The sequence below is a fragment of the Folsomia candida genome, unplaced genomic scaffold, assembly GCF_002217175.1.
Source record: "Folsomia candida strain VU population unplaced genomic scaffold, ASM221717v1 Fcan01_Sc007, whole genome shotgun sequence".
Classification (NCBI taxonomy): Eukaryota; Metazoa; Arthropoda; class Collembola; order Entomobryomorpha; family Isotomidae; genus Folsomia; species Folsomia candida.
The window spans coordinates 4703611-4727694 of NW_019091199.1; the positions used below are offsets into that span (position 1 = coordinate 4703611).

At 41.7% G+C, this 24084-nt stretch overlaps 11 protein-coding genes across 11 annotated transcripts; 5 read left to right on the forward strand and 6 right to left on the reverse strand.

Moving 5' to 3' along the window:
• The first annotated feature begins 51 nt into the window (after positions 1-51).
• LOC110852661 lies at positions 52-1051 on the forward strand. Its single transcript, XM_022100770.2, has 3 exons — positions 52-512; positions 611-801; positions 875-1051. The coding sequence occupies exons 1-3, from the start codon at positions 340-342 to the stop codon at positions 949-951; spliced, it is 441 nt and encodes a 146-aa protein (XP_021956462.1). The 5' UTR covers positions 52-339; the 3' UTR covers positions 952-1051.
• Positions 1052-1352: 301 nt separating this feature from the next.
• LOC110852077 (inward rectifier potassium channel irk-1) lies at positions 1353-3570 on the reverse strand. The gene is made up of 7 exons (XM_022100052.2): positions 3012-3570; positions 2847-2945; positions 2706-2770; positions 2433-2638; positions 2035-2295; positions 1762-1974; positions 1353-1702 (listed from the first exon to the last, which is right to left on the reverse strand). The coding sequence occupies exons 1-7, from the start codon at positions 3134-3136 to the stop codon at positions 1571-1573; spliced, it is 1101 nt and encodes a 366-aa protein (XP_021955744.1). The 5' UTR covers positions 3137-3570; the 3' UTR covers positions 1353-1570.
• Positions 3571-4160: 590 nt separating this feature from the next.
• On the reverse strand, positions 4161-5313 carry LOC110852371 (translation initiation factor IF-2). Its single transcript, XM_022100426.2, has 3 exons — positions 5167-5313; positions 4973-5075; positions 4161-4883 (listed from the first exon to the last, which is right to left on the reverse strand). The coding sequence occupies exons 1-3, from the start codon at positions 5197-5199 to the stop codon at positions 4312-4314; spliced, it is 708 nt and encodes a 235-aa protein (XP_021956118.1). The 5' UTR covers positions 5200-5313; the 3' UTR covers positions 4161-4311.
• A 654-nt stretch (positions 5314-5967) lies between these two features.
• Positions 5968-7118, reverse strand: LOC110852372 (glycine-rich cell wall structural protein 1.8). The gene is made up of 2 exons (XM_022100427.2): positions 6977-7118; positions 5968-6882 (listed from the first exon to the last, which is right to left on the reverse strand). The coding sequence occupies exons 1-2, from the start codon at positions 6989-6991 to the stop codon at positions 6199-6201; spliced, it is 699 nt and encodes a 232-aa protein (XP_021956119.1). The 5' UTR covers positions 6992-7118; the 3' UTR covers positions 5968-6198.
• Positions 7119-8520: 1402 nt separating this feature from the next.
• Positions 8521-10063, forward strand: LOC110852040 (SEC14-like protein 4). Its single transcript, XM_022100004.2, has 5 exons — positions 8521-8865; positions 8929-9004; positions 9087-9310; positions 9381-9585; positions 9663-10063. Exons 1-5 carry the CDS (start codon positions 8824-8826, stop codon positions 9917-9919), a joined length of 804 nt encoding a protein of 267 aa, XP_021955696.1. The 5' UTR covers positions 8521-8823; the 3' UTR covers positions 9920-10063.
• Positions 9932-10964, reverse strand: LOC110852041. Its single transcript, XM_022100005.2, has 3 exons — positions 10672-10964; positions 10370-10575; positions 9932-10294 (listed from the first exon to the last, which is right to left on the reverse strand). Exons 1-3 carry the CDS (start codon positions 10745-10747, stop codon positions 10070-10072), a joined length of 507 nt encoding a protein of 168 aa, XP_021955697.1. The 5' UTR covers positions 10748-10964; the 3' UTR covers positions 9932-10069.
• A 334-nt stretch (positions 10965-11298) lies between these two features.
• LOC118436198 lies at positions 11299-12105 on the forward strand. Its single transcript, XM_035853724.1, has 3 exons — positions 11299-11870; positions 11939-12038; positions 12082-12105. Exons 1-3 carry the CDS (start codon positions 11536-11538, stop codon positions 12103-12105), a joined length of 459 nt encoding a protein of 152 aa, XP_035709617.1. The 5' UTR covers positions 11299-11535.
• On the forward strand, positions 12027-12959 carry LOC118436154. Its single transcript, XM_035853573.1, has 3 exons — positions 12027-12539; positions 12603-12758; positions 12841-12959. The coding sequence occupies exons 1-3, from the start codon at positions 12111-12113 to the stop codon at positions 12922-12924; spliced, it is 669 nt and encodes a 222-aa protein (XP_035709466.1). The 5' UTR covers positions 12027-12110; the 3' UTR covers positions 12925-12959.
• LOC110851743 (sentrin-specific protease 8) lies at positions 12914-14783 on the reverse strand. Its single transcript, XM_022099635.2, has 4 exons — positions 14404-14783; positions 13669-13853; positions 13477-13587; positions 12914-13392 (listed from the first exon to the last, which is right to left on the reverse strand). Exons 1-4 carry the CDS (start codon positions 14504-14506, stop codon positions 13066-13068), a joined length of 726 nt encoding a protein of 241 aa, XP_021955327.1. The 5' UTR covers positions 14507-14783; the 3' UTR covers positions 12914-13065.
• Positions 14784-14884: 101 nt separating this feature from the next.
• LOC110851744 (eukaryotic translation initiation factor 3 subunit B) lies at positions 14885-18826 on the reverse strand. The gene is made up of 14 exons (XM_022099636.2): positions 18586-18826; positions 18275-18473; positions 17920-18039; positions 17713-17846; positions 17411-17645; positions 17200-17337; positions 17044-17107; positions 16675-16965; positions 16451-16596; positions 16328-16377; positions 16032-16252; positions 15750-15953; positions 15561-15669; positions 14885-15489 (listed from the first exon to the last, which is right to left on the reverse strand). The coding sequence occupies exons 1-14, from the start codon at positions 18824-18826 to the stop codon at positions 15392-15394; spliced, it is 2250 nt and encodes a 749-aa protein (XP_021955328.2). The 3' UTR covers positions 14885-15391.
• A 68-nt stretch (positions 18827-18894) lies between these two features.
• On the forward strand, positions 18895-24062 carry LOC110852508 (nuclear pore complex protein Nup133). Its single transcript, XM_022100596.2, has 17 exons — positions 18895-19104; positions 19188-19659; positions 19733-19957; positions 20036-20230; positions 20341-20485; positions 20573-20746; positions 20824-20968; positions 21033-21340; positions 21436-21551; positions 21648-21754; positions 21818-21935; positions 22002-22283; positions 22353-22652; positions 22726-23115; positions 23200-23369; positions 23452-23576; positions 23668-24062. Exons 1-17 carry the CDS (start codon positions 19037-19039, stop codon positions 23838-23840), a joined length of 3513 nt encoding a protein of 1170 aa, XP_021956288.1. The 5' UTR covers positions 18895-19036; the 3' UTR covers positions 23841-24062.
• Positions 24063-24084: the final 22 nt, after the last annotated feature.

Below are 24084 nucleotides of genomic sequence, written 5' to 3' on the forward strand. Positions count from 1 at the left end.
CAGTTCCGGGATGAATTCGAGGCACTTTATGGCGTTCCACTGGACTAGCAATCATCGCAGTTACAACTCTTGACTTTTCTGGACAGAAGTTTAGATTTGATGCACAACTATGCAATATCTCAATTTCCCCTCTAATATGATCATCTACTAAAAATTATCTAAGCGTTGTCAGAGGGACAAAGCAATGCTCAAGAATTCTATTGCTCAAGAACACCCACATCAGAAACAGCGCCTACAGATTTTTATTTATTTCAATTTGCTAACGATTTTGCACTTGCCCATCACATATTTGTCCCATCTGCCGTGCAGTCTTGTACATAAAAAGCCAGCACCGCAAGAATGAGCGCCGATCCGAGCAACCCACCCCCTGTCCAACCCAAGGCTGCTTATCCCCCTCTCGAAGCAGTTTTCAGGTCAGTGGATGAGTTGGTGAGAGTCAGCCTGAACAACGCTGGGGACGACATTATCCAAAATATCGTCCTGCCGGAAATGCAAGCACCAGCGATAGAAGCGTGAGAATTTTTTTAGTATAGAGCCCTGCTTTATGTACATATTAACGTATTTAGAAAACACGTGGATAAGTGGTCGAACTTTGCTTTTCTGCACGCAGTTCCGTGGTGCCTGACGTGTGGCTGCCTGACATCGAGGCCATGCTGGATGCCAACATAGGAATTATCATTGACGAAGTGTGGAAAGAACTTCCGCAAATGGTGAGCGATGCGATTGACTCCGCAATTGGCGACTCGGGTCGAACCGTCCTTCCACAACTGGCCAGAAACGAGTACACCTGCGCCTTGCCTTGTAATTAGATCTCACCTCTGTTCTCCCACTACATTATTCTGTAATGCGTGCTAAATAATACTTTGTTTTGAAGGCAACTGTGAACCGGGCTGTCCAGGCGTGTCCCCTGATTGTCAAGACGAAGAAGAACAAGCCGACGAGTTTTACTGAGCTAAAGATACACATGTGAAATATGCTAATTTCGTACAATTAACATCTCTGCGCAATGGGACATTCTAAATTATTACAGTATTAAAATTTTCACTCATTACAAAAATTTTTGAAAAAGGTTTCTCCGAGTCTTCTTTCCATGTCTAAACTTATTTAGTAGATAAGCATTTGATTTGTAAAACTCGGCAGTGCATATTCCTTACTCGAATCCGCTTAAGATTAGTAGACAAGCACATGCAGTTTTGTCAAATGCTAATTTTCACTGCATTTCTACAGCATTACTGTCTAGTTAACTGCCAGAACGTTTAATCCGTCGGTAGACGGTCATCACTTAAGCAAGCAAGTGTGCACTTTCGCAACTGATCCTTTGGAAAGTAGTAATAAATTACATTCAGTTCTGGTTTAACTGGCATTTGAAAAATACTTATTAACAAGAGTTTAATTTCTTCTTGCGTCATCATGTCTTCTTAAATACACAAAATATATGTGTACTAAATATATAAATAAAATACGTAATTAACTAAATAATTTGTATATCAAAAGCGAAAACTACGAATAAAGATAAAAGAGTTTTGTTGCGATTAAAAAGACCAGTCACCGCAATACTGCAAATAACGAGTCAATAAGTGGTGATGGAGAACTCGCTGGGGTCGCAGGGGACTGTGGAGTTGAAGAGAGAATAGTCAATGATCCGCTCCCCCGAGGACGACTTGGACGAAGCCACGCACTCGAAGCGATGGCCCCACAAAATCTGAAAATTTCGATAAATAAGAACTGCATCCCAAAATGGTCAAAAAATTGGGTCCTCACCTCGGAGGGGAGATATGACGAGCGAGCCTGCGTCGTCAGCCCAGTCGACTCCACAATTCCTTCCAGCACGACAATAATTTCAAAGGAGGTGTTGCACTCGTTGAGATCCGCCGGGGTCAAGTTGTACAGCGGACTCTCGGGCGTAATTCTGTGGACGATCGTTGTTGGCCAAAAGAGCAGGATTTTGTCGTCCATCTCTCCGTCACCACCGACCTGAAACCAAATGAACATTAAACATACGTTTTCTAAATCTAAATTGTGCTATCGAGTTACTCGAAGTTCTTCCTGGTGGTAGGAGATGATTTCGCCCTCTTTGGTCGTCCGCTTCTGCACCATTTGCGCTCGAACGTGCGCCTCCAGCAAATGGCTTGTCCTCATGTCTGCAATGCGGAACATGAAATGGAGAACGCCATCCCGCGGAGAGATAACAGCTTGAGTGGAGAACATTAAGGTTTGGGAACGTTTCTTGGCTCGGGACATTTTGGTGAAGATGAGTCCCACGAGGAGCCCTTCGATGATAACGCCAAATATGGACTGAGAGAATTATGAATCAATATTAGATCGCGATTTATTTAGATAATTTCAACATGAGGTCGCATCGGTCAAATGGCAATTTGCCCTTTGATGGCTTGGCCATCATCCTACCGAACGACCTTCAGTATGCAGATTACCTGCGTGCAGAAGAGGATGACGGCCTGAGGACAGTCTTCGGTCAGGTGGTAGAACCCATAGCCTGTCGTGTGCTGCGTCTCCACGCTGAAGAGAAAAGCGGACGTAAAGTTTTGAATTCCAGACACGCAGGGCCTCCAGTCCGGATTGTTCACGTTGACGGTGTCGTTGTGCAGGTACACGATGGCAAACCACGCCACGGCAAACACTGAAAATATGGAATGATTTTTATTAACTGGTATGCAAATGAAGATGAAATCATGCATGATACTCACGCAGCCAGGAACCAACGTAAGCTAGCACGAAGACTGACATTGTCCACCGCCACTTGGTCTCCAGCCTGGAGACAAATAGAAAATATGAGCCAAAAAAACTCAGCAATACGAAATTAATGGTGAAATTGATTTTGTATGTACATTGTTGTGAAGAGATCTGAGAAGAATTTTCTCCGCTGCCTGGCCACGTGGGAGTAGGTGAAGTTGCAGACGCCGTCCTTCGTCACCGTCCTCTCGTACCTGCGATGTGGAGTGGAAGAAACTATAGAATGGTGATAAGCATTTTCCATTGATAAGGTCACTCACTCTTGCTGCTGCGCCATACTTAGGGATCCATAACTGCTGGGCGACGGACTACGGCTGATAACCGAGAGTCGAGTTGACGAGTTAATATTGCTCCCATTTGGAATCGGCAGCTTTTCTGATCCCATTGTTACTCGCTGACTATTAGCGGCACCCTCTCGGCAATAATTCTACCCGGTTTCAAGTAGAAAAAAAACTATGTAGCAGAAAACTGCTTCTTGCAGATCACTAAATATTTGGCGAGCAAAATAAACTATATGCACGAGTAAAACACACTTTGCAATTTGCAGACTACAGACTTGGAGCCTGTGAAATATGAGCCCTTGTTGCAAGTTAAGCCGTGACTCATAGTCTTGGAATGGAAATAGTACCGAAGGAGTCGAAATAAGAAAGTGTGGTTGTGAATGTGTGCACTGATTTCCAGGTCCATCGACTGTCCACACATAACAGTTTTATTGTTGATCATGCACGTCTTTTTGAATACATAAATGTCTGCATGAAGAGGCAAAAGTACGGGATGTATGAGCTTGAGGTACTGCACAAATGTAATATGTGCTGGTGTACATACATAAATAAATACGAATATGTTGTAGGTATCAAGTTACTGCTGCTTGTAAAAGTGTGGTGATAAGTACGTACGTAAGTGAGGCAATTTTCATGAACTGGTCTTACATGAACGAGAGGAGGACAAGTTCATACTGGATTTAACGTCTGTTTTTGGTAGATTGGAATTCTTCTCCTTGAACCAAAAATATTAATTATCGTAATCACTCACCACCAGACGACAACCAGCCAGATTATGTATCAGCTCTGTCTTAAGAGTCTTAATTTCAGATTACGCTTTAATCTGTGTAAAAAGATGGACGTGCCTGAACCTTTTTCTTATGTAAGCGCCTTGGATAAGTTCGTATTGTTTCACTTAAAAGCGTCACCAGCAGTAAATTCTCAAGAGAATTAATTCAGCTTGAGCACTGATGTCATTGCTGGGACTCACGTCAATTTCTGCAATAAATAGATGGAAATTTACTACAGAGGTATGCATGAATATTTGACAACGCGTATGTGTGTGCATATCAGTGACGTTGTTGTAATTTCTCACATCGTCAAGAAAACGAGTCGATGGGATTAATTTGGATGAAAACCAGTATAGAGTCGGCTTTAAATATCAAAAGATAAAGTGATGTATTTTACTACTTTTATAAATTAATTAACCACAAATAACATTAGTTAACATTGCTTAAATACATTAGTATACGATCGTTTAGTTTAAGGTATCAGTCGTTTGATTTGAAGGGATTTCAAGTTAAGCGTAACCTCCAGCAGGGGAGGCTAGGCCAGATGCGTAACCACCACCCCCACTTCCGGGATAACCGCCAACAGGGGAAGCTGGAACAGATGGATAACCACCACCACTTCCGGAGTAACCCCCAGTCTCGCCTCCTACTCCTGCATATCCACCACCTTGGCTGCCACCAAGCCCAACTATGCCCGGACCACCGGGTGCACCTCCATTTGGTCCGCCCCCCTTGTAAGTCACAAAGTAGACTTCTGGCTTGGCGGGTGGGTGAGGTCGTGGGTGCGTGATTTTGACCGCCTGTTCCGCACTGAGCTCCTCCGGCTTCCGAATCAGGACGTACACCAACGTTTTTTGTTCTGGGGCTGCTGGGAGGATGACTTGGGTCTGTTGAGGCGGGGGCGGAGTTGGGGCACGGACAAAAATTATGTTGTAGTGCTTATCGCGAGGTCCGCCCCCGTGCACAATTCGGGGACCACTTGGTCCTCGTGGACCTGGTTCTGCTGGAGGAACGTGGACGGAGACAAATCTGAAAATTTTAGCTGCACCAGGTCCACCCACTCCTCCTCCTCCTGCAAATCCTGCACATTCGCATAATAATTAACCCAACGCGCATAGGTCATCATGGGACAAGTAATTATTTATTTGTAACGATCACGTGTTAACCAACCTCCTGGTCCAGAATTATATCCTCCTCCAGGATGTCCAGCTCCATAGTGCCCGGCTTGATGCCCACCCCCTGACACACCCACAACCACTCCGGCCACCAGAATCTTTTTAAAATCACACCAATTTCATAATTATTATGGCAGTAATGACTTTAAATGTGCATTTACATAAATGTCTTGTCTCTGGTTTTCTTACCACAACTGCCGCACCAATTGTTATTGTCCTCATCTTGCCGTCGCTCTCCTGAATGTCAGGGCCTCAAGGTGGCCGTGTGCTTTATATGCGGCGTCCCCTTTCTTCTTCTTCCGGTGATGGAATACTAAACAACAACCAGAATACTAAAGTAAATTGGACGACATCTTCGTAGTCCACGCATGGCGAGTGAGACAATCAAGTGAGAGAGAGTTTTGATGCGTTTATGGCATTCGAATCGCTGTAGATCAAGTTACGTCAACATTGAATAACAATCGCATGCTCGCCGTCAATAACGGGTTTTCTCATTTTCGAATGTCATCTCATTTCGTGAGTCAAGTTTTCGCATGCATCGATCCATTGTGCGACTACTTTATCAACACACATTCATGCAAATATGAACTATGCTATTGATGTGCATATGCAACCAATGGAACGCATAAAAATTTGCATATGTATAATTCGCCGATTTGCGTGCAGTTTCTGAACAAAACTTGCAAAAACAATAACCATTTCATGCTTCCTAAGTAAAAATGACAATTGCTCTGTATCTTCAAACTTCCTCTTATCAACCGTGAGATTATTGTCATCCTAGTTTGCCTCTAATTTGCACATATTTATCATGTTTAGAATTCTTTGACTATGAGATGAGTTCATATCGATCGGTTTACGAACAAGCATGCTACACAGAAGGTTGCAAGTACTTGCAAGTCCATACATGGTCATCTTTTTGCTGGAATTATGGAATTCTGAGAATTATGAGTGAATGAAGGGTGAAAATGAATTCAGAGTCGACAAGAGCAATACTTTTGTTATTTTATATATACGCATATATTTTAATTATTTATTTATCTGCAAAGATAATTAACAACGAAATACTGAAAACAACTGAATAAAAAAATACTGAGATTGGTTTCGAACATGAGACGCAAAAAATAAGGTTTAGGTCCGAAACAACCATTTCAAGTTGACTAGTGCACCACAACAGCTAACCTACACACACGTGACAACGTTCCCATTTAAATTAAGGCAGATTTAATTGTATCCCCCCGCACTGGATCCTGGAACTCCGTAGGCAGCCGCGGCCGCTGCTCCTGCACCACCACCGACACCACCCCCAAATCCTCCCTCCCCACCAGCACCTCCTCCGCCACCACCCCCACCGTTATTCTTGTATCTGATGAAGAACACTTCCGGTTTGGCAGGTCGAGTGGGCGCAGGTTGTCGGATCTTGACGTCGGAGGAGACGTCTGGGCGTTTGACGAGGACGTAGACGAGTGTCTTCTGCTCATCCTGCTCTGGAAGGATGACCTCCGTCTGCTGGTTCGAGGAGTGAGAGGGGGCCTTGACAAAGATAATGTTGACGTGCTTGTCTCCCCCGCCGGGCACACGGATCACACGATTCTGGTTATCTTGTGGTTCCTCGGGTGCCACATGAATGGAGACGTAGCGACGGATTTGACCCCCACCAACTCCTCCACCCACACCACCACCACCACCACCGATCCCACCCCCTCCAGAATATCCACCGGATGGTGCTACGTAGCCTGCCGATCCTCCTCCTGAATAACCACCTCCACCACCCCCAGCATAACCCCCACCACCACCCCCAGAATAAACCCCAGCGCCACCACCAGAGTATCCCCCACCGCCGGCTGGGGCGCCATATCCCCGAACTGGAGGCTCTGCTGAAGCCACTGCCAACAGGCAGGACACCACCTGTGAACAATCCAAAATTTAAAATAAATTCCTTCACGAATACAAATTAAATGTAATCCATGCAAAAATTCACATGCAAGAAAGTTGAACTTACAACGAATAATTTCATAACGTTTTCTGCCGTTGCTAGAACTTGAGAGCAGAACCAATGAGGACGGACGCTGCTGAGAAAGTATGAGGCGAGAGGATGAGCAAGCCTTCTTTTATATGGGCCTTCATTTCTTCGCTCATTGGCATAATGACCTCACGGGTCATCCCAACTCACTCCCACCGCCATCGTGTCCTCGGGTCGCACAAACAAACCTTTAGTTGTGGAGGGGGATGAAGATGTGCCCACTTATTCCTTGGCAGGCGCGTCACCTTTCTTGACATGCCGAGATTGTAACTATGTATGATGTAACGAATTAGCAATATATGTATTTATCGTAGGAAGGAAGGAAGCGCACACTTCCTGCTACTCATGACGAAAATTACTCTCTCCACGACTCGTTTTTTAACCTCTGCCAAAATTTGACAATTCCACTCCATCCCAACAAGTAAAAGTCAGTGAACATGACATAATACTTACTGCTCTGCATAATTCCCAATGCGGCAACGTTATTATTATCGTGCCAATAAAGTTTTCCCCTCTTCGCGACGCCAACCTCATCGAGCGTGAGCAAATCCACGCCGCACTGTGGACTTGTGACGAGGAACCGGTTCCCATCTTGATTAAGATGCACTTTGGACGATATGGATTTTGGGGATGCTTTACATTTAAATCGACATGTGCATAAATAATATGCATTTGGTCAAGTAATCGTAAAATTGCATCCTCGCTTACACGTTTAATTGGGAGAAATTTTGGATGGGATGATCAACAAGAAATGAATAACTTCCTCGTTTCCTGTGACCCGCAGCACGACCCTCGCTCAAAATAAAAGCATTTGCTAATATTGCAAATAATATCAAACAACTCTGTAGAGCGATGTCACTATTCGCTCAGTGTCATTTTCCCATTTTTACACGCCACAACAGGATTGAGTCTTCTTCACAGTTATGCAACTTGATTCCAATCACGTAGAAAGTTGGCAGGACAGTTTTGATTGAAATTCGAGATGTTGTTTAACATGAAATAACACTCATTTTCGATTGGATGGAGTTGTGACAGTGAAATTAAATGCATGCTTTGTAGGCTTTATTTTTGCCATTAAAATTAAATTTTCACAAATTATTTACTTTATACTAATTTTAATTCTTTGCATTGCAAGAGAATATCTAATCTTAAGAAGGAGAATGACGACATTTACTTCAATTGGTTTTGACCCTGATTAACTTTGCATACTTAAATTATTTACATAGCTAATTTGGAAAATATGCAAATACTTTGATGTACATATGCACATGCAGCTTGATTGAAGAATCAAACCCGTGTGGAGTAAACAGAATAATAAATGCATGGTGCATGTTATAGTTTACACAGCGTCCTGTCAAATTATAATTATTGTTGTCCAGGCCTAGAGATTAATTGACCATGGTCAGTTGGTCAGTCACTATCGTTTGGCACCAGTTAGCTCAAACAATGGATAAATGCCCGTTTTTCCTCCAAGAATGTGGACAACCTTCGCAATTATAAGTTGTAATTTCCATTCTTCTGGACTGGCCACATGCATGCACTAGTTTTTTTATTTAAATTTTGGCAAGCTTGTACAGTATCATTATTATGAAAAACCGGTTTGGCGAATTTCTCACTTTGTTTACCTTGTTTCTTTTGACTGCCTTTTGTCATGTTTTTTGTTTTACTGCGAACTTCGTTACTTTAATATAAATACACATTTTGGTGAATCAATACATTTTACATGTACAGATCTAAATATGTCCGATTAAGCGATTCAGATAATTTCTCCTAAAATTACGATTATTAATCTGAAATCTTCATAATTTTCACGAGTAGGATTTGAAATGGTCGAACCGAGTGAGGAAGAGCGGATCCTGATAAGCCAGGTATGCCATATTTATTTATTTACACGTGGTCAATTGGTTAGGCTAACGCCACACATTTTTCAGCTTCGTGAGCACGTGTACGACATTCTAAAAACTGAGGAACAACGATCTGATCATTTTGTCATGAGATGGCTTCGAGGTAAACCTGACACGAAATGTTTATAAATGGCCACGAAAATGTTAGAATCAATTTTCAATCGGATTTGTTTCTCGCAAATCAGCTCGAAACGGGGATTTGGACCAAGCCGAAGACATGATTCGAAAGTCGTTCGAGTGGAGAACTGAGAACAACGTCGACTCTGCGTTGAAAAAGCCCTTGGATCCCTTCATCAAGGCGACGTTTCCATACTCTTTGCGCGGAAAAGACCTTCAAGGTCGCCCCGTGTTTGAAGTCTGTTTAGGAGACTGGGACATTCGCAAAGCCATTGACGAGGGGAAGGAGGAGGTAAATACTTTTAAGACTTGTGACCCAAATTTGTATTCTTTTTGTATTAATATTCGCATTTAATCATTAGGAGTTCCTCCACCTCGTCCACTACGTTCTGGAAGAAATTGTGGAGGAGATTCGTGCGAGTAATGACAGCGAAGAAGGATCCTCGACCAGCAAAAAAATGAAGGACGGAGAAGGGGGGTCTCCGTCGTCGCCATTTCCCAACACGCAGTTTACCTACCTCGTGAACTGGGAGGGTTACACTTATTCTCAACTTCTCCACTGGAGAGGTGACCCCCACTGACTCTGAATACACTGCTGTGTGCATATCTTTTATCTCTGAATGCTTATATTTATTTCTAAATAGCTGTCCAACACCTTCTCAAGTTTGCCTCCCAGTACGAAGCTCACTATCCGGAGATCATGTACAAGGCCGTCTTTATCAATTGTCCAGCCATTTTTCCACTCTTTCTCTCCCTCCTCAAAACCATTCTGGCTCAAAAGACGCTCTCCAAGATTGAGATGTTTGGTTCGAATCGGGACGAGTGGGAGCCAGCCTTGGACGCTCTGGTCGAGGAAAAGGAACGCAGTGAAAGCTTTGGTGGCTCCTTGTACCACTTGTGATTCGAATGTATCTACATAATTACGTAATTTGCATTTATTTCTGCTCAATTTTGAGACCAAATTTTAAAATATTTTGATGAAAAGAAATAATAAATCTGCGGACGAGTTCTACACCGATTAATAATAAATAAATATACGAGACAATATTAATCAGGGTTCACAGACGGAGGGGTTGGGAGGTCGAATGCAGGGGTCAACTCCTTTGGGTATGAGGCTTGGACAGTAACAGTAAAATTGCCACTGTTCTGCCCTGTACACAAACTGAGCAATTCCATTCAGAATGTTAAAATCCATAAAGTCCACGCCCGGCACAATGTCCTCGAATATGTCAAGAACTCCGGGATTATTGCACACGATTTGAGATGGCGTACAATCCTGGCATAAATTAATAGTTAATTAAAAATAAAATAGATGTTTCCCCTTGTAAAATATCACCAGCACTAATTTTACCTGTCGACAAAAACAGTCGCCCAATATGTATGCTCCCAGATTTTGTAGGAACCACAATGTGTTGCCTGCCTCGCCCACGATATCCGTCACAAGATCATTGGTTCTGTTGAAGAGACAAATCTTGAATCCGTCATTTTGAGACAGCTCCTCAATCCCTAGCACGTCCCCAACGAGTGAAACAAGAGCCGGCTGAGGTTGACAGGTCTCTGAAAGTTTTTAGAATTTTTAGATCCGTCAGTGTTACAAAATCTTCACGAGGTCTCAGGATCAGTACAAATCTATGTTTATCATCCATCACTCACGAGGAGGTTTTTTCGTGAAACAGCTTGGCACCGCTGTAGCAAAGATGATGCACAAGAAGTATCGGTAGGTGGACATTTTTGGGCGTAGTGGGATCAATAAAGGCCTTTTTAAGGATTAGTTCTGCAGTCAGAGAATATTTAATGCTTGAGTTAACAAGCGAAGGGTCTGGAATTGCAAGTCTCCTCTACTATTTAGTAGGACTTGGAAAATCCCACTCGATATTTAAGAAAAAAATCTATTTTCCAATTAAAACGAAGATATGCACTTAACATGTTATCAGCGCAGAGAATGTCAGCAAATGAGTTTATATAGCAGTTCTCATATCTTGTTCGTGACATATTAATAAACAAAATAATTCCAAGTGGGCATGATTTTATGACGTTTTCCTGACTTGGAACTTGTCTCAAGTTGAGGGGATCAGCATATTATTTATATTTTAGGCAGGTTTGGAAAGCAATCTGATTCGATATAAGTCAAAATCTCAATAATAAGCATAATAAATTATGAAAATAAACCATGATCGTAAAATTCCTGTTTCTTACATTATGAAAAGTTCACAAGGATATTCATGAGGCAGGTGCTTAAAATATGTACAAGAAACATGTACATACATACATACATACATACATACACAAATGGTTCGATTTGATCAATAAGTAATACAACAATGTATTCGCTCGATATCCAATAAATGTCAACCTGTAATTTGTCGAGCAATTACGGCCACGTTCCATTATCGAGACACGCACGCAATAAATGCGAATATTTTTCCTATGCCAAAGTCCGAGATAATCATTTTTTAGCCAGAAAAATAAAACAGTCTAAGCGGTCCTAAATAAAGTTGGGTCAAAGCGTGAAGTGCAATGTCCCTTCAAGGTCTCCTCATCCCCACGTGGGTTGGCTGCCTCGGTGGCTTCTTCTTTGTCCAGCGACCTTGGGGTCATCTCACCTTCAAGTCCTGGCTCCGAAGTCCCATTCTCTTCTGGACCATCTTTCTCGTCATCCCCCAAGTGTGCGTCGTGCACGACTTGGCTGTATCCGATGTGGCCTCGTTCGCCCCCTCCGGAAGTACCAACAACCCCATCTTTCGCTACATCCACTCGGGCGTCCTTGCCTGCACCTGTCTCACCGTCTTGGCCTTCCGCTACCACTTCATCCGCTATGCCAAACCACTCGCCAAGCTCCTCAACAGACTCAGGTACGAACCACTGCATACAAGGGACTTTATGTCCATTGGTCGTAATTATCTCCTGCTTTGTTCCCCAGTCGGATAGAAATAGTGAGAAAGGAGGAGGCTTCGCAATATTGGCGCAAGACCTGGATACTCGCTCATATCACCACGACGCTGTCCCTCATCGTCATCACAGTTTCCACCGTTCTTTTCAACCTTGGTGTTGTGAAGACCATAGTCGACAGTGGTCGTGGTTGGCTGAGTTGGATGGGAAATTTCGTCTACGTTCTTCATGCAGTGGTCTATTTCGGTGCTATGTCGACCCGCTATGTGGCGCTTGCCATTATAATTGCAGTCACTCTCAATCTTGGGATGATATACCGTGATATCTGCGACATTGTGGAGAAACGTCTGCTGGACATCAGCAGCAGAGATGAAAATGGCTCCAAAATCCTCTTGGCGCAGGGCTGCGACATGTTGAAAAGATTCGAGCAGTTCAAGTGGTGTGCAGAGGAGGCGGAGGAGATTCTTGGACCCTTTGTCCTCGTGACGATGTTGGCGTCAGGGTGGATGCTCGTAACCGGAGTGCACAACACCCTGGCTGGGTCATACACCGGAGGACTCAGCTTCCTCGTCATGGGAGAACAGTTGATCTATATTTCACTGATTTTCCTGGGTCAATACATAGCAAATATGGTGAATATCTAGAGTAAAATGAAGAAATTAAACCTTGGAATTTATCATCACATTACTGTGCAGATGAAATTGCGACGAAAACGGCTCCAGCGAATTTTGACTTTGAAGCCGTACATCCGTTCGACAAGTGGAGGAAAGCTGGCGCATCTACTGATCGCTTTCAATTGGCGTCTGACAGCAAGCAACGTGTTTGATGTAAACAGACAATTACTTTCAGGGGTGAGTTAAATAGCGTGAATTATTTACATCTACTTAATTAACATGGAGTATGCATGATTTTGTGATTTAAATGTTTATGCAGATCGTTTCCAATTGGATGAATTATGTTGTTGTTATTTTCCAATTTCAAATGGCGATGCAACCAAAATCATGCGTACCTGCATAATAATATTTATTAATTAATTGTGTTGTTTATTTATGTACAAAAAATGAGCTTTCATTTCTCCAACACTTTGAGAATAGGACGGCATTATATCATACGAAGACCTTGATTTTCAGTTATTCCAGTATTTCCAGTTGTAACTTATTAAGGAGAATTACTTTGACTTTGCACCAATTTTTGGATGAGAGAGAGCAATTCAGGTCTCATTTCTGCAGCCTCTTGTGGGGTCGCAGAAGGACAGGATGAAGGCAGGAGTGAAGCTCCATTATTCGAAGTCACATGTTGCAAGATAAGTTCCGCATTTCGTAGCACGTGACAGCCGCAGTCATGACTGTTGGCCTGTACTTTGCAGGACAAGTTATTGACGAAGACTGCATTATTTGTGTGCTGAGATAGCTTGTTGACTATGATCTTGGCATCTTTATCATTCCACTGATTCATGGAATCAAAGTGGACGAAACGACTGTCAACCTGGTTAAGGGAGAATCAATGAAGAAATAATTCACAAAGTAAAATTGAGACAAAATGTTGTCCCAAGTCATATTTGATGATAACCTTGGAGTATATTAAGAGTGACCAGTGCGTTCCACCCGAATGAGCTGATGGACTGTTGGAGTCATTTACGGCAAATGCGGTGTACTCGTGAGCGTCTATTCCTTCCAAAACCTGCGAAAAACAAGAGTGATGACCAAGTTATTATTACATACAAGATGTTAATTGGGAGGTATTATGATATCCTATACATACTGCTTTCAGAACCTCGGGGACATCTTCACTGGAAATCAATTTGACCAACTGGGTAACTTCAGGTCCCACAAAATAGCACACATTTCTTGCCGACTCTGGATTATCTCCAGCTAAATTAGTGTCCTCATTATGTCCTTTAGAGCTGCTGGATTTGGAGTAGTTGGATAAGTATTCAAAATAGAAACCTGAAATGTTCGCCAAATTAGATAGCTTCGTCACATTCAAGGCTGGCGGACTGATGGAGGTGTCTATTGTAGATGTCGTCACATGACTGCTAGGGAACCGTCCGAAGCCGTGAATTTCGGACCCGTACCGGGCCCAAAAAACTGAAACCTGAGAATTTAATGTTTTTCTCGCTTGCATAATGTGTGTCGAGGTCTGTCACCATAAAATATAGTTGGTTACCGTTTGGATTTCTATAAATTTTGACGGGAAAAATTTCAATAATTTTTGTTTTTGATTTTTCCCGTCAAAATTTATAGAAATCCAAACGGTAACCAACTATATTTTATGGTGACAGAGCTCGACACACATTATGCAAGCGAGAAAAACATTGAATTCTCAGGTTTCAGTTTTTTGGGCCCGGTACGGGTCCGAAATTCACGGCTTCGGACGGTTCCCTAGCAGTCATGTGACGAAATCTACAATAGACACCTCCATCAGTCCGCCTGCCTTGGTCACATTGTTATAAATATATCATTCTGGATCAGTCAAATATCTATGTATTTGCGTTACCTATCAATGTATCGTTTAACCAGCTATATCCTTTCAAAATGTCGAGATCAGCCTCCCGGACGACATAGTCACCAAAACTGAGCACCTTATCCGTGTGGGCCATTCTCCCCCCAATTAACCGAAGGCTCCCGAAACGAAAACGGTCCACGAACCAACGGATCACTTGCCAACAAGGGGAGATATTTTCCAGTTCAAAACGGAAGTGATGTTAAACAATTAATTGAATCAGTTTTTTTCTGACCGTCAGTACCGTCGCCGTATTATTTCATTAGCAGGAAGTACGATGACAACTAGTAGTTAATAAAACCGTGAACTGGACTGGACGAGAAGCGGTGTTCATGATGGGGAGGCAGCAGTCTCCAGACAAAGTCATTCCTTCCGGGTGACGCGATCGCGCCAGGTGTTTCAACGAGCATTTCATCCATGGGGAACAAGAACATGATGTATGGACAAAGAAATTAAATAGTTGACTCGAGCTAACTCGGTTCTACTTTTAAGCAAAACTGTTTATTATGATGATCTTGATAAATAACCTTAATACAAATCGAGAAAACTACACCCATTTTTCTTCGTCTTTTTCGAAACCAGTGGCAGAATCTGTCATCTTGTATTTTAAGTCTACTACTACCATGATTAAACACTAGTGCCACTGCTAACACACAATAATACACATTATACAAATGTTGCATCTTTAGTTGTTTTATGATTATAAAGGATTTTGCTAAAATTATAAATTATAAAATTAATAATATGTGTAATGACCACACTGATTGAACTGATTACTTGCAGAACAACCAACGAGTTAACGAATGACAATTTTTCAGTTTTTGTGCATCAATTGTTGATCATACGATTGACAGTTATAATTATAATATAATGTGTCCTTGTTACCAAAAAATCAGTTGAATGTAATAAAGTAATAATAAAGTGAGGGGACTCGTGACGGTACGAGACGAATCCAAAAATGACACGGAAGTATTTAAGGCGACTACTCATCCAAGGGTTGAACATCTTCTTTTATTAGAATTTCAAAAACTTCTTCTTGTAACTGGTTCTTATCCGCTCCAAGCTCGTCCGTATCATTGTCTGCAAGAGGCGAGATGAATTAACTAACATACCCATACATTCACTTATTAAAATAAAAGTAAAGAACGTACTATTTCGGAGGAACATTCTCTTTGGCTTCTGAGACTTGTACTCTTCTTGTTTCTTTAGTCGATATTCATTCCAGGCATCCAACAAATCTTGTCGTTTCTTGATCACCCCCTGTAATTCAATAGTAAATAAGTTAGTAGTAGTTGAAACAGAGTAAGCATGGAGAACATTTGACTTTTATCTCCTCATACCTGTTCAGCCTTGCTTCTCCTCTTTCTGTCCTTCTCTTCAAAGGCAGGACTGTAGGTTTTGAGGTTCTTCTTGATGTTCTTAACCTGAGCATGAGTAAGCAAGCATGGAGGTCTTGGACGCCAAAACAGATTCCCAAACCGCTCAACACGCTCTTTTCTAATTATGCGTCCTTGAAAATTTAGCAAGGAGAAACCGGTGTCGGACTATAGGTGAACCAACAGAAACTTTGTATTTCGTACTTAATATCCGTAAAACTGAGTAAAGACTATTTTCATACTCACCACTTTCCCAGTCCATGCAGAAACCGCGGACATGACGTATCTCCCAGTCGGGTCCCACTCAATATCTGTCGTCATTTCAGGCATGATGGCATTCATGATGGAGAAATCGGAAGTATCGATGAATTCCAGAGGACCCTCCGCCGTCTTTAATTGCGCCAAAATCACAAACTGCCCTTGAGGAGCCCAGAACATGGAGTTGAACCGTTTCTTTTCAAACCTCTCTGTAAATAATAAAAACCAATGGAGGAAATCAGTCACAATTAGAAAATATTAGCAACAACATAAACATTACTCACTCATCAGGGTTGGAGCATCACCCTTCTTGACTCCCCAAAAAGAAGTTGACCTGTAACGAAAAGTATGACTACTCCTCAACGTTCTGTCACTTTTGAATTATTGACAAGTATTATGTATCTTACATGCTGTTTGGTTCTCCGTGAATGATGGCAAACTTTGAACCCACAGGCTCCCACGCAAAGGCGACTATGGGCTCTTTAATTTCTACGCTGTCCACCGGAACTTGTTTCTCTCTCAAGTGGAACACCTCAAAGTTGTAATACATGCCCTGTGTACATATTGAAACAAATTACAACTCAAGCCCTTTAATTATTAAGAATTTGTCAAAAAATAGCAAGTTACTTACGCCATATTTTGTATCTAACAACTTATCCTTCTTCATAATGACCTTGGCATACCGGTCAACTTTCACGCACAGATAATCTCCGGATTTTTGCCAGTGCATTCTACAGTCGGCAACATTGAACAGATTTTTTGCTCGAATTTCCGACCGACTGGGAATTTCAATAAGCACGACACGCGCAGGGACATCTTTGTTTTCTGCCACCCAATAAGCAATAATGTTATCCGTTGGGGACCAAGTAAAGTCCCTGATTCCGACAACCTTCAGACTCTTGTTGTCTTGCAGTCTAAAACTCTGCAATTTATAAACGGACGTGCGTAATTTATTATCACAAGATATTCACAACTTTTTATACCACAGTGGTTAACTTACAGGAGTTTCGTAAACGGAGAGTGTGTCAGGTCCCATTCTGGCGAAAAACTTGTCATCATGTGACCTGAAAAATAATAAGCCAAGATATTAACAAGTGTACCAATCCCATTGCAGAATTTGTTTAGTTTCACACAATTCAATCAATGTTTAACTTACCACCGAATGACTGGCCACGGAGTCTTGTAAACTTCACTAAATGTACGTTTCTTTGCACCTGTACGAATCTCCCAGATAATGAGTACTTCCGGGTTGTCGTACTGCCTTTCTGCCTTAGGAGAAAAGGTAACAAGATATCTGGAGCAAAATTGATGTACATTAATAACCTATTCTATTGATATCCTATAATTAATTTGGTATATTTCATTACCTTTCGTTTGGACTGAAATCAATGAATTCAGCATTGATATGAGCAAAGCGATTGACTTTCTCAAACTTGTCGCCGCCCCAGACGGCCACACCTTTCCCATGGAAGGTTGCAAGATAAGTGCCTAATGGGGACCATTTTGCGATCGTTTCCGTTCCGCCAGCACGCGTAAGTAATTCGATTGGCTCGGGCATTGCATTGAGCCATACTTGAACATCATTCGAAGGCTGGTGCGGTCCTGTCAGATTTGAAAAATATTATTTTCCCACAACTATGCTAATTATTATTTACAGCTTTTGTAATACCTTTCGGAATGCCAATTTTAACGACCAAATATTGGTCGAATGCGTCAGGCTCGAGAAGATAGTACCATAAATTTCCAGCGTCCTTGTAAGGCTGAGGTTCTGGGGTTTTCCAGTCTTCAGAAATATTCTCATACCTGAAAACAATTAGAAAATAATAAATAGGTATTCCAGTTATGAATTATAAAAATTCTTAATAATGGTTCTTACTTTTCAAAGTCAGTGAACAAATTGACGAGAAGGGTGTGGTTCTTGTCAAACTTGTAGCCATCCATCGTCTTGACAGCCTCCGCAGCGCTGAGGGGATCCGAATACTCGATGAACATGTACCTGTTGATAATAATAATTGGCGAGTATTAGGCAACTACATACATCATCTACAATCTTAAGAAACAGCTTTACTATTTACTCTAGTAAGTATTGTTCGTGTAGCATTTTGTATCAGAAAAGATTAAGCCTTTGCACAATCATGGACATCTTGGCAAAAATTTTGTCATCATTATTACAAAATGTATTATATTTATTCTTCTAAACAAGATTAAGTTATTTCAAATAAATAACTTACGAAGTAGTTTGTCCCTCTGCCAAGGTAGACGCATAAGATTCGGTGTTGATGTTGCCAAACTTGCCAAAGATTTTGCGGATAACTCCCTTTAATTTGTCCAACCGATCCTCCCCGACGACGGGAAGTCCATCAACGACCACGACATTCTCGATGCCGTCTGTCTCCTTTGGTCTCGCGCGGAGAACGTCGCCAACCAATTCTGCACATACGGCACAATGCTTTAGTAAAATTCCCGAAATAAAATTCACCAAAAAACGAAAAACAAAAGAAATGAGAAAGTGAAGTAATACGATAAATCTAAAATCTCTCACCTTCATCGGTAATGTCATCTACAAAATCTTCTGGATCAGAAAATTCGGGTTCGCCGTCGCCATTCCCATTGCGGTCGTGGTCGACACTATCCTTCTTCTTCGCCATAACCACACCTCCAGATAAGCACTGATCAGCAGATTCAAAATTAAGCAACAACTTAAATTTCAGATTTTTAAAAATTCGGATCGAGCAGCAAACCAAATCGCGAGAGCAGATTGAGAGTGAAAGCCGGCCGTGCATGGGTCGTTTGAGCGAGGGCGCGACTTTTGGTGCAAAATTTAGCCCCCTCTTCGTCAGCCGGCTCCGCCAAAGTCATATCGGACGACAAAAAGAACACATTTTTACCGCTTGTTGAAAGTCTTGAAAGTTGAAAAGCAATTCCGTGCATGAAATTTTGAATGCAATTTTGAAAAGAAAGTTGCACATTATAGTTCTTGTTTTATAAATAAAATGAATAGTTCTTTCATGCAAAAGTCACAGATGCATAATGCATCCTTCAACGTTTCATTTAACAATAGGTAAAAAGAGCTTTATAATTTCTTCATTCTTTGATTGTTGATAGTTTGTTGTTTTGAAATATTTAATTAATTTGCATTTTCAGCATCTCAGGGAGTTTAAACTACAGTAGACGAGGGGATAGAGGAGGACGTGGCGATGGAACAATATTAATGAGCACGGGTCTTACCCAATCGCTCGAACCCTATGGAACCCCTCTCCCAGCCATGGTCAAAGTTGCCATCAGTTCATGCGGTGGAGGATCGGCATCTGGTAGTCAGTCTACAGGGCAGTATTCTTGCAGCTTGGATCCTAATGGGTGGGCGTGGTTGGTGACTGGGAGGAAATTGTACGTCTGGCGACACACTCCGGAAAGTGGGAGGAAGAGTGCAATCAGTTGCAGAGAGCTGGTACTCCCACCATCCGAATTGGTGCACCATGCCAAACTTGTAGCCGTTCTGGGAACTTCTATGTCCACTGCGCCAGCCTGTCTCGCCATCAGTCCGGAAGGACACATCACCTATTGGCCAAACATATCCAACGAATCCAACACTGTTACAGTGAATGCAGATATTCCAGTGAGCATACGTTTATTATTGGTGGATCATCTTGGTTTCCAAACACCAGTTTTATGCTTTTGAAATTTCCTAGGGACAAGAATGTGATTCACTCACATCGATTTGGCCCTTAGGATGCGTCGTGACTACAACAACGTCAACAATTTTGCTTGTGAAGACGTCCAGTGGGAGGGGAAATAAGCCCGGGTTAACGTGTAATCCGCTCGCAGCACAAAAGGGTTGGTTGGGTGGGTGGCAAAAGAAAGTGACCACAATGTTATTTAATTCCGTGCCTCACGCTCCTTCCGGGTGGGATAATGTACGTGCTAACAGAACTCATAGTTTATATGAATTTGTTAAAGTAAAGCCTATCAATCGTGCGGCTCTATAATTACAGAAGCGAGCTCGTGTCTTGGTCCCCATGTCGAAAGAGGATGATCCAATGTTTCCGGGACAGAATAAGGAGGGAAAGATGTACATTTTTCAAGGCTCGTTAGTACAAACATATCAGTTTCAAGGGGATTCGCAAATCTGCTCCAGTGAAACCAATATTGAGGAATATTTACGACGACAGTTTATTCAGAATGTTTGGGTAAGAAGGACTTAATTACTAGAATATATTGACATTAATTGGTTCGACCGTGACACCTGACCTGAGACCTTGACTTTAGTAAATTAATTACTTACTTTCCAACTTGTTAGTCAGCCGATGTAGAAAGCAGAGACTATCGGGCGATTCAAACATGGATTTTGGACATTGCTTGTCTCCCCCACTCGAAGCAACTGGCGATTTTCGTAGCTGCCAAAAGTCAGTATGAAACCACGGATAATCTCGTTCATGGAATTGGTATGAAGCAATACATTAATTAAGCATGACCATAATTGATTATCTTTTTGTAAAGTTTTATAACTTGTTCCTGCTGTCGTATTACAGTTACATTTGATTTGAAGCGCTATCGTCAAAAAGAATCTTGGTCATTCATCCCAGTCGTGTGTGACGTTGGTGGCAACGTTGTTGAAGATGAGCGATTATACGCTTGGAAACTTTTTACAACACAGTCTCATTACTATGTGATATCACAGGATTGTATTCTAACGGCCGTAGCTGGTATGCATTTATAAACCACTAAATGATGCTCCTCAAGAAACTCTATGAATTCATGTCTTCCTTTGCAACCAATGTAGAGAGAGAGGGATCTACAGATTCGATAGAATCTAATGTCCTTGGTGGGCCAGTTATTGGTTCTGGCAATGTTGCTTGGAGCACTGTCGTCATTCTCGTACCAAAATGGGGGCTATTAACCATCAAACCAATCCAAATTCAGGATGGGTAGGATTTTTATTTATACACAGTAGTTTGGCGATTTTTAATCAGTTTATTTATCATCTGGTAGGCTTGGTTTGGATGAGACCTTTTCCGAAGTTCGTGTCCCGGATCATTTAGCTTTATCAATGACCCAGGCGCATCTTACGGAAGTGGACGAAAATGAGGACACACTGATCCGATACAAGTCTGCATTTTTACTTTTCTTGCAAAAAAAGATGGACGAGTGTTGTGCCATTCTCAACTCCTTGTTTCCTTCGAACGTTCCCTCACTCACGCCTCATGACCCGATTGACTCGGCTACTCTGGCAATTGCTGAGAGACTAATTGACGAAGCCCCTTCTGCGGACCCTCGATGGGGCACCTCCTTCAGAACTGGTACTTGCTAATTCGTTTCATTCACCCCGAGACAGCCATCCCAATGAGAATCGAGTCATATTATGTTGTAATGCAATGATGATTATTTTCCGCAGAAGAGAACGACACGATAATGAAGTCCAAAATTCTGATTAAAAACTTTCTTGTTGATAAACGCGAGAGTTTAGAGTTGTTTATTGGATTTCTTAATAGCATGGGAATTTGGTCAAGGGTAAAAAGTCAATTAATCAAATTAACAATTAGTTCTTTTGTGCAAATCCAATATTTTGATTTTTTTTAATGGACCGTATTAACCTATTATTTTTAGCTGGAAGGAATTGCTGTGAAAGAAGACATCATTGCAACAAATTCACTTCTCTACAATGCATATGAAAAGGTGTACTTTGCTCTCACCCTTCAAAACATGCAAAATGAGTGAGTATTGCTGACTCTTTTTTTGTTTTGTGTCGTACTAATGACTATAATTTTGTGTTGTAGGCCACATTTCCGAAAAGTTTTGGATACAGCGATTCGTTCTATTGTGATGGTTAGGAAGGAGAAGGACTGTCAGGCTCGGTCTTCCCATCTCAGTCCCAATGATCTCTTTTACAAGCAGGTACTTGGAGTAAATTAATGCGTACTAATTAGAGGAATCCTAACACTAATTTGTCGTTAATTCTAGGTGAGCCGAGTCCATCAAATAATTCCTGCCCTCGTCAGCATTCAAGAAGAAGAGTTTCAGACTCTCGCTGTGCTGGACACTCCTCCACGCGTCCTTCTGACGAACGAAACCATCCTGCGATGTCTGCTGGAGGTCAATGCAGTATCGTGCGGGGCTGGCGAGAAATTGGCTCAAATTTATGACTTTCTTATCAAACCACTCATGCTCTCGGACACGAATGAGTATCAAGTGCTTCCGTGGATCATTGAAACTAACATTCTCCGTTCTTTGATTAAACAACACGTAAATTTGAATACAATTAGACACTATTACTACACACATACTTATTCACATTTTAACTAATTATCTTAGGAGATGACGGTAACCAGTGGAATTTCTAGCACGGAAATTGATGCGGGATTAAAAATGGAACTGATCAAACAGCTTCAACAATTAACGGACATCATTCTCGACTCATTCAAGAATAATTTGCTCAGTATTCAAAATTCGGAACGGTATCCGTTAAAGTTACAAAAGTTTGAAGATCTTCGTTCACAACTTTTGCGTGCACATTTGCAAGTGGGAGATTACGATGGGGGAGCTGTGTTGGGTGAAAAATATCTCGATTTTGAAATACTGGTCACCGTCTGTTACGACAGGAAGGATCTGGCAGTAAGTATTGAGCATTGGCATTTTTGTTATGCACTATGTCGAATTAATTCTTTTACAATTGTTTCTTTAATAGATTCTCACGGAATACTTTAACAAGTATGATAGCATGAGTTTCCCCGAGTTCACGTGGGAGTGGTACGTGAGACAGGGAAAGGCAGCCGAGCTGGTGGATACCTTTAGTACCTCAGAGTTTAAGGATAGACTGGCAAGATTCCTGAAAAAATATCCTCACATTGCCTGGCACCATGCCACCGTAAATGATCAGTTTGGGGTGGCAGCAAACGTGCTGAAAGGACTCGCCATGAAGGAAGAAGCACTCGCGGATGATAAAAGATTTCTCTTGTGCATGTCCAAACTCGCCGCGCTGGCGAATCCAGAAAGTTCATTGGAGAACAAGAATTACTTTGTTGATAATGTGGACCGGGATCTGCGTCTTATTGAATTTCAAACTCGTCTTCCAGATGTAAGTAAAATTGCGTGAGTTGTTTTAATGATTATTATGAACATTTTAAAATGTGTACATCAAATATGTGGTTTTGATTTTTAGGAAATTCTGAACGTGTACGGCATGGAACGAGAAACCATGCGAGTTTTGGGTCCTTCGGAAATGATTGACATGTACACCACGCCAGAAGTTCATTTCGAGCCCGACAATTACACTAACGCCCTGGGGCTTGCAGAGTTTATGATTAATAAAGAGCTGCAGGTTGAAAAGAGGTAAACAGCTAAAATAGTTCCCTACTTATTTGTTAGACTAAAAAATTTTAAATAAATTATCAATGTATACGTATGATGGCAGGCTGCTGATCACGTTTCGTACCATTCAGCGAGACCCATGGGCTACATGGACAAGTCAAGATCACCCAGTCGACACAGTAGAAAACACTGCGCTCTATCATTTTCTAGTGGCTGCCATCAATAAAGGTATGCCCGTCTTTTTATCAACAAAAGGGAAGTCCCCTTTGTTTGAAGATGATGTGTCTCACTCAATTTGTGAAATTATTGTGATGTGTAGGTTGGACCCTGGATGAAGTGTACCCCTTGACTCGTTTATTTACATTTTCCGAAATGCGAAACCTGGTAGAAAACCCTAACGTAAAATTTCTTCTGAGAGTTTGTCATGAGCACTTTGTTACGAAATTAGCCGAAATTCATCAGGATTTGCCGGATCCCGAAAACATGGAATAGATTATTATAATTTGAGATATTTTTTGCCTTCTTGATTGGGCTGGTACCGACTTCAGATTTAAAATTACTCCATCGTTATTTTCTAACAACGTTCACAATACAAAAAACTAGGTTTTAAGACTAAAATTATATTTGTAATAATTTTGTATCATACCCATCTAGAAAATAAAAATTGGGCAGAGTTGCGGCTAATTGATAGCCAAAAATTGGCTTTGAGCAGAACACATGTACCTTGACGACCTGA

What these genes read in the sequence shown, in the direction of transcription:
- LOC110852077 (XM_022100052.2), bottom strand. Translation starts at nt 3,136, where the DNA reads ATGGGATCAGAAAAGCTGCCGATTCCAAATGGGAGCAATATTAACTCG. An exon ending in TTACGTTGGTTCCTGGCTGC is followed by an intron (nt 2,639 to 2,705) that starts GTGAGTATCATG and finishes CCATATTTTCAG; the next exon opens with TGTTTGCCGTGGCGTGGTTT. An exon ending in TCATCCTCTTCTGCACGCAG is followed by an intron (nt 2,296 to 2,432) that starts GTAATCTGCATA and finishes TAATTCTCTCAG; the next exon opens with TCCATATTTGGCGTTATCAT.
- LOC110851743 (XM_022099635.2), bottom strand. Translation starts at nt 14,506, where the DNA reads ATGGCCCACACGGATAAGGTGCTCAGTTTTGGTGACTATGTCGTCCGG. An exon ending in GTTAAACGATACATTGATAG is followed by an intron (nt 13,854 to 14,403) that starts GTAACGCAAATA and finishes CGAACATTTCAG; the next exon opens with GTTTCTATTTTGAATACTTA. An exon ending in CACTCTTAATATACTCCAAG is followed by an intron (nt 13,393 to 13,476) that starts GTTATCATCAAA and finishes TCCCTTAACCAG; the next exon opens with GTTGACAGTCGTTTCGTCCA.
- LOC118436154 (XM_035853573.1), top strand. Translation starts at nt 12,111, where the DNA reads ATGGGAAATTTCGTCTACGTTCTTCATGCAGTGGTCTATTTCGGTGCT. An exon ending in GTCAATACATAGCAAATATG is followed by an intron (nt 12,540 to 12,602) that starts GTGAATATCTAG and finishes ATTACTGTGCAG; the next exon opens with ATGAAATTGCGACGAAAACG. An exon ending in ACAGACAATTACTTTCAGGG is followed by an intron (nt 12,759 to 12,840) that starts GTGAGTTAAATA and finishes ATGTTTATGCAG; the next exon opens with ATCGTTTCCAATTGGATGAA.
- LOC118436198 (XM_035853724.1), top strand. Translation starts at nt 11,536, where the DNA reads ATGTCCCTTCAAGGTCTCCTCATCCCCACGTGGGTTGGCTGCCTCGGT. An exon ending in AAGCTCCTCAACAGACTCAG is followed by an intron (nt 11,871 to 11,938) that starts GTACGAACCACT and finishes TTTGTTCCCCAG; the next exon opens with TCGGATAGAAATAGTGAGAA. An exon ending in TGTCCCTCATCGTCATCACA is followed by an intron (nt 12,039 to 12,081) that starts GTTTCCACCGTT and finishes TGAAGACCATAG; the next exon opens with TCGACAGTGGTCGTGGTTGG.
- LOC110852040 (XM_022100004.2), top strand. Translation starts at nt 8,824, where the DNA reads ATGGTCGAACCGAGTGAGGAAGAGCGGATCCTGATAAGCCAG. An exon ending in AGCGGATCCTGATAAGCCAG is followed by an intron (nt 8,866 to 8,928) that starts GTATGCCATATT and finishes CACATTTTTCAG; the next exon opens with CTTCGTGAGCACGTGTACGA. An exon ending in TCAACTTCTCCACTGGAGAG is followed by an intron (nt 9,586 to 9,662) that starts GTGACCCCCACT and finishes ATTTCTAAATAG; the next exon opens with CTGTCCAACACCTTCTCAAG.
- LOC110852371 (XM_022100426.2), bottom strand. Translation starts at nt 5,199, where the DNA reads ATGAGGACAATAACAATTGGTGCGGCAGTTGTG. An exon ending in CAATTGGTGCGGCAGTTGTG is followed by an intron (nt 5,076 to 5,166) that starts GTAAGAAAACCA and finishes GATTTTAAAAAG; the next exon opens with ATTCTGGTGGCCGGAGTGGT. An exon ending in ATATAATTCTGGACCAGGAG is followed by an intron (nt 4,884 to 4,972) that starts GTTGGTTAACAC and finishes GCGAATGTGCAG; the next exon opens with GATTTGCAGGAGGAGGAGGA.
- LOC110851744 (XM_022099636.2), bottom strand. Translation starts at nt 18,826, where the DNA reads ATGCACGGCCGGCTTTCACTCTCAATCTGCTCTCGCGATTTGGTTTGC. An exon ending in TGTTAGATACAAAATATGGC is followed by an intron (nt 16,597 to 16,674) that starts GTAAGTAACTTG and finishes ATATGTACACAG; the next exon opens with GGCATGTATTACAACTTTGA. An exon ending in GGAGAAGCAAGGCTGAACAG is followed by an intron (nt 15,670 to 15,749) that starts GTATGAGGAGAT and finishes ATTGAATTACAG; the next exon opens with GGGGTGATCAAGAAACGACA.
- LOC110852041 (XM_022100005.2), bottom strand. Translation starts at nt 10,747, where the DNA reads ATGTCCACCTACCGATACTTCTTGTGCATCATCTTTGCTACAGCGGTG. An exon ending in TTTCACGAAAAAACCTCCTC is followed by an intron (nt 10,576 to 10,671) that starts GTGAGTGATGGA and finishes AAAAACTTTCAG; the next exon opens with AGACCTGTCAACCTCAGCCG. An exon ending in GCGACTGTTTTTGTCGACAG is followed by an intron (nt 10,295 to 10,369) that starts GTAAAATTAGTG and finishes AATTTATGCCAG; the next exon opens with GATTGTACGCCATCTCAAAT.
- LOC110852508 (XM_022100596.2), top strand. Translation starts at nt 19,037, where the DNA reads ATGAATAGTTCTTTCATGCAAAAGTCACAGATGCATAATGCATCCTTC. An exon ending in AGTTTATTCAGAATGTTTGG is followed by an intron (nt 20,231 to 20,340) that starts GTAAGAAGGACT and finishes CCAACTTGTTAG; the next exon opens with TCAGCCGATGTAGAAAGCAG. An exon ending in GAGCTGCAGGTTGAAAAGAG is followed by an intron (nt 23,370 to 23,451) that starts GTAAACAGCTAA and finishes GTATGATGGCAG; the next exon opens with GCTGCTGATCACGTTTCGTA.
- LOC110852661 (XM_022100770.2), top strand. Translation starts at nt 340, where the DNA reads ATGAGCGCCGATCCGAGCAACCCACCCCCTGTCCAACCCAAGGCTGCT. An exon ending in CAAGCACCAGCGATAGAAGC is followed by an intron (nt 513 to 610) that starts GTGAGAATTTTT and finishes TTCTGCACGCAG; the next exon opens with TTCCGTGGTGCCTGACGTGT. An exon ending in GTACACCTGCGCCTTGCCTT is followed by an intron (nt 802 to 874) that starts GTAATTAGATCT and finishes TTTGTTTTGAAG; the next exon opens with GCAACTGTGAACCGGGCTGT.